Below are 10,550 nucleotides of genomic sequence, written 5' to 3'. Positions count from 1 at the left end.
ATGGTGTTCCCAAATGACAAATGGACACAATTAGGACAAGGGTAAGGATGCAGTTGTTATTTAAACATTATTTAATATGAATACGGAGCTCGACAGTTTGGCAAATTAAGTTTGAGAAGAAAAAGAACGAGCTCATATCGCCCTCCAGTGGATTTGGTTAGTATAACACTCCCGTAAAAAAAACAATCAGCAGACCACACTGCTGTCAGTTCCCACAAAATGGAGGCCCCTGACAAGAGTTGACAGGAGTGAAATTCACTAGTCAGATAGTCATGAAAGGACGCTGTTTGTCAAATGCCTTTGTATGAAAACAATTATTTTTCTTCTGTTGCGGAAGATTGTATTTGCATTTTAATTGCGAATTCAGGGAGGCTCTATATGGTAATAGTGGCATAAGGTGCACTGTGTGAAAATGCTTACACTGTATAAACTGACCAGCTAGTCTTTGATTTATTTAATTGTGTTGGAGGCCGATAATGTATTTAAGAAAGCAAACATGATTTTGTTATGGGATTGATTGATTTTGATTTGATTGGATTTAATGGAGAACATGGTCATTTTATTTCTTTTTCAGATTTAGTCTGGAAATAAGCTACATTTCATTCATTATACCTATTTTAACAAGGTATACACGTTATGACAAACTAATGTAGGCAGCCTTAAGCATGGACACACAATTCTCTATGAAGATTTTTGATTGTATTTGGTTAGTAGTGAAAACATTTTGATTAAATTGAAGGAAAACATCAAAGATTAGTACTATTATATATTTTTTGCTGTGTTACAAATCATTTATTATGCCCATTCAATTTATTTCAATAGACAATAAATGTATCTCTCCAATAGTGCACGACCCTGTAAACCTTTATCGACTGCTGGTGTTGAACTGGGAGAAGTAACTGTCATCTGGGATGTTAGTGTACACATTATCCAAGTACTTTTTCCTGAAAAGAGAAGAAAAATGCATTTGGCATTTGATAGTGTATGTCATCTATTGTTGGGCAGGTCAGCATGTTGTTGTTGATTTGTTCCGTCCATTAACTGTGCTAATCCTGTTGGTGACAGTTTCTTCTGCCCAATTTAATTCACAATTCAAAATAAAATGACTGACATCAAGCATGTGAATGATACTGTACATTAATGGACTGAAAACAACAAACAGATCAAAAGGTGTACAGGTGTGTCCATGTGTCTAAACCTAATCCATGTGGAAAGCTTCTTACTGCTCACGGTGGGCCTCAGACAGCTGTGTGTTGGCGTTATCCAGGGAGCTGCTTGTTGATGCAGGCCTGCCGTATCTCCAGTAGTAGGGCGGTGCGAGTTGAGGTCACACAGAACCGATCATGGCGGAGCTCCTCCTTCTGCTGCTCAGCCTGCACAACCAAACATGAAGAGAGAGTTTCATTCCATTCGATGCTTCTCGATGAGAAAAAATAAGAATTGGAATTTAATTTTCATTCCTGAATTGAACTGGAATTGACCCAAAACCTGTTCTCCATTCATGGTTGTTGCTATCCACCCCATTTCCTCTTTTAGAAGTGTTTAATTGTCAAATATATTTGACTGCTCAACGCAGACATCCCAAAACAGGCAAAAGAAACAGACAGATGTGGCAGATGTACACTCTTCTCCTCTATCCGTTGCTGATGGCAGTCGATGACGTGCTGCAGCTGCTCGTTTGTGAGGCCCTTGCAACTGTCAGGCCTGAGGTGGGGTAGACCCAGCACACTGATGCCCTGCTCCTGGCTCTTACTCAGCAGCTCCCCTTGAAGCTGGTTTAGGATGTCTGTCCTGTTGTCCTCCTCCTGCTGCCACTTTTTCCACTGCTTCTCTGCATTCTCTGCTGCCTACAAACAGAGACAATGTCACACAGTAAACATATTTTGACAGAAGGATGTCCTATTCCACTACATGCAAAGAACAGGAATGACTGCCACACCTGGTTAGAAAAGGCTACTGTACTACCAATACTAATAACGCACCTTTGCCAGTTTGACAACCACACCTGGTTAAGCATCAGGTAAAGTATAATGACTCACCTTTGCCAGATTGAAATCCTTTGTAGCCAGGGCTGCGGCTCTCCTCCTCGATCTTCTGGAGCTGGAGAGCTTGGATGTCCAGGTCCACTCTGTCCTAGTCATACTGCTGCTCTGCAATGGTGAGGCAGAGAGTGTTTGAGATGAGGCAGTGTGAATGTATGAGAGTCTAGCGACAGGCCATTTGGTGTTGAGTTGTTTCCTACCTTCCAGTCTCTGCTGGTGTCGTGCTGTGGCCAGCTCATGTTGCTGCTGGACGGACCACTCTCTGAGCTGCTCCTGCTGCTGCTTCAGCCTCCCCTGGCTGTCTGGATCCTCACCCACAAGCCCCGGCAGCATCTGGATCCCGTCCTGATTCATAACTTTGTCCGGATTGCTTAAGTCATACTCTCGTCGGCTCCACCGCGGCTGGGAGTCCTCTATGGCTCCCTGCAGCAGACGCTCATCCTTGAGTTGGCGTTGTTTAAGTAGAGGCAGCCTTGTCGTTACACACCGCATCTGCAGCTAGAGGGCATGCATTCGACAGACATAGCCTATGACACTAGCTACTAAGCAGAATTCCATTGAATTTCATGAATAGAAGCTTATAGAGCTCTATTATAGGCCTATCAATCATCACATTGAATTGAAACACCTTAGTCCTTTGTTTTTGCCAGATATAAAAACGTCCGCCCATACTGTATTTTATTGCACTTACCATATGCTTTTAGTGACTCTGGCTTTTCTTTCTTTCATTCACTTGGGATTCAATAACCACTTTATCTATCTGTCAGTAAGAGAAAATTGTGACAAAATGGCTTTACAACTAACATGAATGGACAGATGTCACAGCCGGTTACAAAGTTGCAAGCAAAGTTGTAATAATTTACCCCAATTGTTCTAACTTTAGCATTGAAAATCCTATCTTGACGTTGCGCCTCTCCAAACTATCCGCAGCAATGCGGTCCGAAAGTAATTCTATTTTGTACATTTTCTATCTTGTAATGAGGTTTTCCCGTACTGTCTCGCTGCAGTTAGAATCAAAGAACGATGGGCCGAATGCACTCCGCCAACATATTCGTTGCTAGGATACGTGGCTTCCCGATACTTTCAGGTCTTCTGGGTCTCAGACAAGTATTCTGCCAGCGACACAAATGACGTCACCTTTGTATGGTAATGAATATCAAAGCTTGCCACGAGGTACTTGAAATACTCAGTAGGGTTTCTACTAAGCAAATATGTTTAGTTTGAGTGGCCGGCCTGCTGCTGGCTTTTCACTCAGCCCCCAATGCAATATGTTTTGGGAACTGGCTCTATGCACACTCACTGACTCTACCCACACACATTCTACACTGACACTCCAATACACACACACATGCTGCTGCTACTCTGTTTATAAATTCTGATTGCCTTGTCACTGTTACCCCTACCTACATGTACATACTGTATTACCTCGTACCCCTGCACATTGGCTTGGCACTGTACTCCTTGTATTGTCTTACTGTTACTTTTTAACTCTGCATTCTTTGGAAAGGGCTCATAAGTAAGCATTTCACGGTTAAGTCTACACCTGTTCTATTTGGCGCATGTGACCATTTTGTTTATTTGATTACATTGTAATAGACTGTACATGGGATATATTTAGCTTGAAGAGAACTCTTCTGTCTCAGCTACAATGGGGTGAGAAATACTCAGTAGGGTCTCTACTAACCAAATACAGTTAGTTTTGGAAGGGGAGTGTCCTACATATCTGGCAGCACTTTGTTCTCCATACCCCCTAATGTAATATACTGTACATGGGATACATATCAGATACATATCGGATACATACCCCTCTCAGCTAAAGTGGGGTGACTTTTTTGCTACACAATGAAAGTCATTTTCATGGATCCATGGAATCCATTAAAGACTAAACACAGTCATGACAAAATAGTTTGACTCATTTATTTATGTACAGAATATTTGTATAGGAGGATCAGCCTGTGGCTATAGTGGTGGTGCTGGGCTGATAGACAAGCTACTCAATAGTTAACGGTCTTGGCTGGCTTGGTATCGGCCAGCTCAGCCTCCAGGAAGCGGAAGCGGCGGTGGCGACGCAGGACCTCAATGGCCTTCTGCTCTACGGAGGCAGGGACGATGCCCAGGTCCTCCAAGCCAGGAAGCCCTGGATACTTCATATCTGTGGTGTGGAACTAGAACAAACACATTCATGTCATCACACAAATCCATCATAAGACAGTGTAAAATAAGCTTTACAAGGCTGTTCAGGTTGCTTTTTCTTACCCGATCTACTTTGTCAGGAGTTGTCCAAGGCTCGAATGGGTTCATTGCAAAGAAACTTGCAACAAGACTGAAACCAGAGACAAAGGTAAGACATTTTTATCACAGTATCTGAAAGGATTGCATTTAACCAAGCTTCCTTGCCACCTCAACTAACAGCTTGGCACACAACTTTATCAGACAGCCTATACAGTACATTTTCTTCTGAGACTAATTGAGGTTACCATGCAGAACCAGCAGTGGGTGCATACTCACTGATAGAGAGGGCGTGGGAGTGGGTAGGGCACAAAGGGCCTGTGTGCCACAGCATATACATACTCCACCAGATCATGAAGGAGATAACGGTTAGGTCTGTGTGATGGAAAAACAAATCTAACCAAATGGCTGAGAAACAGGTTGGTTGCTACTGACATTTTAAAAATAATGTACTGCATGTGTGAGAATGTGCAATGGCAATTTCAATCTATTTTATTTTAGATTCAAGAAAAGTCCCATATCCTGGATGAGAACAAGATACAAACCAATGGCACACAAAGAGCAACTCATCAATGAGATGATCAATCGTTTATGACTTATACTAGGTTTACCTTATATTCATTGATAATGAACAGTTTCTAGTCAACGGATTGAATGTTACTTCATTCTCTGAACTGATTAATGCAATTGACACATCCCTAACAAAACAGACAAAAGTCAAGCCCATAACAAGTCCTTACCCGACTAGTGCATATGTCTTTCCATTAGCATCAGGGTCTTTGATGGCGTTGATGATAGCCTTTGCCACATCCACCACCTGAGAAGAGCAGAAGCAGAGTGAGTCTGTTGAGTACACAGGGCTGACATCATGAGGACAGACACACTCACATGAACAGGCTGCTTCACGGTCTTCTTTCCCATGGAGATAAGAGGCACAGCACTCCCAAACCAACGCATGTCTGTGCAAAGGGGGGGGACAAATTCAAAACAATGACTGAGAACTCATCCTGTTTTAAACGACAATAGCATTGCATCAAGACCAATTGGAACTGTTAGATCACCTTAACTTCTTATGGCTGCAGGGGCAGTATTGAGTAGCTTGGATGAAAGATGCCCAGAGTAAACTGCCTGCTCCTCAGTCCCAGTTGCTAATATATGCATATTATTATTCGTATTGGATAGAAAGCACTCTGAAGTTTCTAAAACTGTTTGAATGATGTCTGAGTATAACAGAACTCATATGACAGGCAAAAACCTGAGAAAAAATCCAAACAGGAAGTGGGAATTCTGAGGCTGGTCGATTTTCAACCAAGATCCTATTGAATTCACAGTGAGATATGGATGAGTTTGCACTTAAGATTTATGTTAAACATTCTAAAGATTGATTCAATACATTGTTTGACATGTTTCTACTGACTATTACGGAACTTTTGGACATTTCGTCTGCTTTTAGTGAACGCGCTTCCTGACGTTGGATTTGTTTACCAAACACGCTAACAAAAATAGCTATTTGGACATTACCGAACAAAACAAACATTTCTTGTGGGAGTCCTGGGAGTGTATTCCGACGAAGAACAGCAAATGTAAGTGAAGATTTATAATGCTTTTTATGAGTTTTGTTGACTGCACAATTTGGCGGGTAACTGTATGGCTTGCTTGTGGCTGAACGCTGTTTTCAGATTATTGAATATTGTGTTTTGCCGTAAAGCTTTTTGAAATCTGACACAGCGGTTGCATTAAGAACAAGTGTATCTTTAATTATATGTAAAACATGTATCTTTCATCAAAGTTTATGATGAGTATTTATGTTATTTGACGTGGCTCTCTACAATTTCTCCGGATATTTTGAAGACATTTCTGAACATGGCGCCAATGTAAATTGAGGTTTTTGGATATAAATATGAACTTTACCGAACGAAACATATATGTATTGTGTAACATGAAGTCCTATGAGTGTCATCTGATGAAGATCATCAAAGGTTAGTGATTAATTTTATCTCTCTGCTTTTTGTGACTCCTGTCTTTGGCTGGAAAATGACTGTGTCTGATTTTGCGGTGACCTAACAATCGTTTGTGGTGCTTTCGCTGAAAAGCCTATTTGAAATCGGCCACTTTGGTGAGATTAACAACAAGATTACCTTTGAAATGGTATAAAATACATGTATGTTTGAGGAATTGTAATTATGAGATTTCTGTTGTTTGAATTTGGCGCACTGCACTTTCACTGGCTGTTGTCATATCACCCCGTTAACGGGATTGCAGCCATAAAAAGTTAAACAAATATTTATTTTGGCCACACTGCAAATTCAAGTGTTCAACCATGCAACAAACAGCTCCCTCCACAGTTGTCATTCCTATACAGTCAACGAAGGCTGTGTAATTATGCTAACATGATCCCACAAATATTGACACTGTCTGCTTAGCATTCTGACAAGTCACAAATAAAAGAATTTCACTTTTGAACTGTTTTTACACTGAAATTAACTCTATGCTCTGCTAACTCACTGGCAAAATGGTTGAAGAATCTGTCTTCCCTTCCAAACATCTCAGAGGGCTTCATGATGATGGCATCAGGGAATTCTTCTCTCACAGCCATCTCACCTACTGCCTGCAAGGTAACATCACACATGACTTCAGCATGACATATTAAACCAAATGTCAAGCTTTACCGATTTTCACCCATCTGAATATTCAGAATTGTTACGCATATCAGGCAAATAAATCAATATTTGAACCTAAAATGAAATATGTTCAAATGACACTGAAAGAGTTCAACCGTGCCCTGCATTGGCCAGTACCTTGTTCCTAAGGTATTTGGAGGGGCTGCGGATGTCAGCGTTGAGGTGAGATACGTGGATCAGCTTTGTGATGCCTGCCTCCCTGGTGGCCTTGGCAATCTGCTGAGGGATGCTCACATAGGTGTCCTCAAAGGGATAGTTCCTTTATACACAGAAAGAGGAAGAACAGAACACTGAGTACAGCCAAGTACATCAAAAAATGTCCAGAAAGCTGTAAAATAAGTGTACCCAATGGTGGAAGTACTGTTGAGGTCCTTTGCTCCACTAAGGAGTAAGTCAAGCCTCACTGGTGTAGTTAAAAGTAGGGAGATTAATATATTAATGGAGTGATGGAGCAACTCTTTATAAGAATGTTAACCACCAGTGGGTTCTTTTTAGGTACAATGTATTTCTCAAAAATATTTTCTGTGTTTAGTCAGTTGGGCCATACTTCGTCTCCCACTCTCGTCCCACCAAGTTGATAACCACATTGGAGTGCGCCAAGGCTTCTCTGATAGAATCCTTGTTCCTGGCATCCCACTCCTGAAATAAAGTAAGATGGAGGGGAACATATGAGGCGTGGCATAACTTGGCATGAGAAAAAAACAACACTTAGCTAACAAATGACGAGATGAAGGGACTTCAAAATGAAATGGTTTGAGATGTCACACCTGATAAATAGTATTTCTCTCACCATAAAGATGATCTGGCCGAGATCCCCCATGGGCCTGAGGTACATGAGGTCATACTGGTCACACCGGTGAGGAATTACAATCTGAGAACCCATACGACCTGCAAAACCGCTAGACAGGTCAACAAACACATAACTGCTCCATATGAAACCCTTGTATGCAGTCACTACAGTGTATCCAAAAAGGATTAGCACATTACCAAACAAATGAAGGCATCCCTCACAATCACATAGAAACATAAGACATAAGTAAAAGAAGAGCAAGGAGCTGCTATGTCATTTGAAAGGTTATCATGTGAAGCCTTTGGGACAGATGATGGTGAAACTTACCCAGGCGGTTGACAACATATCTGCCCAGGAAGCCGGTGGCTCCGAAGACTGTGGCTGCTACCCCACTGGAGGAGGAGCGCCCCCCTTTCCCTCTGGGGATGACAGCATGGTGGACCTTCCTCTGCTGGACTGTCAAAGGGATGGCTGACAGCACCACAGGGAAGCAGGATCCTGCAGGGGGAGCAGTGCAGAGGACACTGTAGTCAAATTGCCCAAATCAGAAATTGTCAACCAACCCAAAACATAGGCCTAGTTAGCGATGTTGCATGAGATCACAAACAGATCTTTTTTTCCTCCCCAAATTTGTCATATCCAATTGGTAGTTAGTCTTATTAGAAAGAGGAGGAAGGGAAGCACTACTAAGGTACACAATTGTATATTTGGGATACAGAAGGTGCTCTTTGGTAAAAGGGGTAAATTGGTAATCAAAAAGAAAGGAGGACCAAGGCACTCTTAATTATAATTATATGAAGAGTGCCTTGGTCCCCCTTTCTTTTTGGTAGTTAGTCTTGTCCCATCGCTGCAACTCCCCTACTGACTCGGAAGAGGCAAGGTCGAGAGCCATGCGTTCTCCGAAACACGACCCTGCCAAGCCGCGCTGCTTCTTGACACACTGCTTGCTTAAGCCGGAAGCCAGCCGCACCAATGTGTCAGAGGAAACACCGTCCAGCTGGCGACTGAAGTCAGCTTGCCCGCCAAAAGGAGTCGCTAGAGCGCGATGAGACAAGGAAATCCCGGCCGCCCAAACCCTCCCCTAACCTGGATGATGCTGGGCTGTGACACAGCCTGGGATTGAACCAGGATTTGTAGCCTCAAGCACTGCGATGTAGTGCCTTAGACCGCTGCGCTTCTCTCAAACAGATCTTTTAAATACTTTTGGGACACAACATCAGGAGTCTGTATTTGTTGGATTCCCTGAGTTGTGAATCCTTCTGGTGGGTGGCGACAGAAAACAACCCTACCAGAATATAGCCGGCTACACCCCCCCCCCAAAAAAAATCCTGTCAACAAAGGCATATGTATAATCTATAGGAACTCTACTTACCAGATGTAAAGTGAAATATGACCCTCGCTATCAAATAAAAGTCTGAATCCAACTTTTGTCCAAAATACACCATATTCCTGCTATGTAGACAGTGGTCGATTTTGTGGTAGGAAGTCTTGCGTGAAATGCGTGGTTTAATGGCAGCCCGCTGTCTAACTCAACAGGAATATGATACACAACTCAGGGAGCCCAACCAATAGACAGACTCCCGATGTTGTGTCCCAAAGCTACTTTTAACTAACCTTAGTATTGGTCACTGGGATACAACGAAGGTCCACTAAATAGGTACCACAGTAAACAGCAGACATAACCTGGCATGCATATTGACAACCACGGTCTGGCTAGGTAACGTTAGCTAGTTGGCTAACTAAATGGGGAAATTGGGAGATAACTAGCTAACTGTTTGGCCGTGGGGTTAATCCAGGGAAAGTGATGCAAATAACTTTATAAATTGGTCATGACTGCCAAAATGGATATACAGGACTGTCAGGAGCATAGCTTTTTACTGGTTTACATATGACATGGTGCTAGAAACCAGATCGCTACGTAGTTAGTCGTATTCGTCGGCAAGAGTTAGCTAGCTAACCGGCTCCTGTTAGTTACCTAGCTAACGTTAGCTCGCTATCTTAGCTAGGTCATAGCACAAACAGGGTCACAGATGGTTGCAACGTTGCTTAAAAACAATTATGTGTTCAGGATAAACATTATTGTTCCCACTCTCGCAACAGTGCAGCTATCAGTGCATTTCTATAATATAAAATTGCATGTTTTGGTGTTACTCACTAGAAAACCTGGGAAGGACACTCGCAGGACGGCTAACGAGCACAGCAGCCGCCATGTTTCTTGCTACGGTATGACAGACCGGTCAAAAGCAAATCAACCGAAAAATTCAATTCTGCGTTTTTCGTGGAGGTAATAGATTTCTGCATGTAGGTATGTATCTTGTTTGTATAGGTACCTTGTTTTATGTTTGTTTGAACATTGTATAATTAACGTGTTGACAATGTAAATGTCGGTAATTTGCTATAATGTAATCACTGTTTTGAAACGTTACCAGCCAGCCAGGGGCTGAAGATGGAAATTATCATAGTGATCCTATTAAATTACTAGTATTCCAATTCATAATGCTATGGAAATTAGCCTGTCGTCAAATATGGTGTAATATTAATAAATTCTATAAAAAAAGATTGATCATCAGGTATTCTTACTGATCTTATAATATATTTTTGCTCTTGCAGTGCATTGTTCTTCTGTGTTATTAAGGTGACCAAACCGGTGTGATGATGATATAACTTGATCCGGTGGAATCGATACGAGTGCTCCGTAAGCCACGCCCCAGTGGGCAGAGCTAGGCACGTTCAAATCAAATCAAATGAAATTGTATTGGTCTCTTATACGTGTTTAGCAGATGTTATTGCGGATGTAGCGAAATGCTT

General features: G+C 42.1%; 1 protein-coding gene and 1 pseudogene across 1 annotated transcript; both read right to left on the bottom strand.

The window, feature by feature from the left end:
* Positions 1–35: 35 nt before the first annotated feature.
* LOC129866808 (RIB43A-like with coiled-coils protein 2) lies at positions 36–3,224 on the bottom strand (annotated as a pseudogene).
* Positions 3,225–3,945: 721 nt separating this feature from the next.
* On the bottom strand, positions 3,946–9,993 carry LOC129866807 (NADH dehydrogenase [ubiquinone] 1 alpha subcomplex subunit 9, mitochondrial-like). Its single transcript, XM_055939722.1, has 11 exons — positions 9,898–9,993; positions 8,070–8,240; positions 7,743–7,840; positions 7,500–7,591; positions 7,070–7,211; positions 6,777–6,879; positions 5,160–5,230; positions 5,012–5,088; positions 4,551–4,646; positions 4,299–4,365; positions 3,946–4,207 (listed from the first exon to the last, which is right to left on the bottom strand). The coding sequence occupies exons 1-11, from the start codon at positions 9,950–9,952 to the stop codon at positions 4,037–4,039; spliced, it is 1,143 nt and encodes a 380-aa protein (XP_055795697.1). The 5' UTR covers positions 9,953–9,993; the 3' UTR covers positions 3,946–4,036.
* Positions 9,994–10,550: the final 557 nt, after the last annotated feature.

This window comes from Salvelinus fontinalis, chromosome 12 (assembly GCF_029448725.1).
Source record: "Salvelinus fontinalis isolate EN_2023a chromosome 12, ASM2944872v1, whole genome shotgun sequence".
Lineage (NCBI taxonomy): Eukaryota > Metazoa > Chordata > Actinopteri > Salmoniformes > Salmonidae > Salvelinus > Salvelinus fontinalis.
The sequence above is the reverse complement of the archived record's forward strand: the minus strand, read 5'-3'. Positions and strand labels throughout refer to the sequence as shown.

What these genes read in the sequence shown, in the direction of transcription:
- LOC129866807 (XM_055939722.1), bottom strand. Translation starts at nt 9,952, where the DNA reads ATGGCGGCTGCTGTGCTCGTTAGCCGTCCTGCGAGTGTCCTTCCCAGG. An exon ending in ATATGTTGTCAACCGCCTGG is followed by an intron (nt 7,841 to 8,069) that starts GTAAGTTTCACC and finishes GCGGTTTTGCAG; the next exon opens with GTCGTATGGGTTCTCAGATT. An exon ending in CTCCCACGCCCTCTCTATCA is followed by an intron (nt 4,366 to 4,550) that starts GTGAGTATGCAC and finishes CTCTGGTTTCAG; the next exon opens with TCTTGTTGCAAGTTTCTTTG.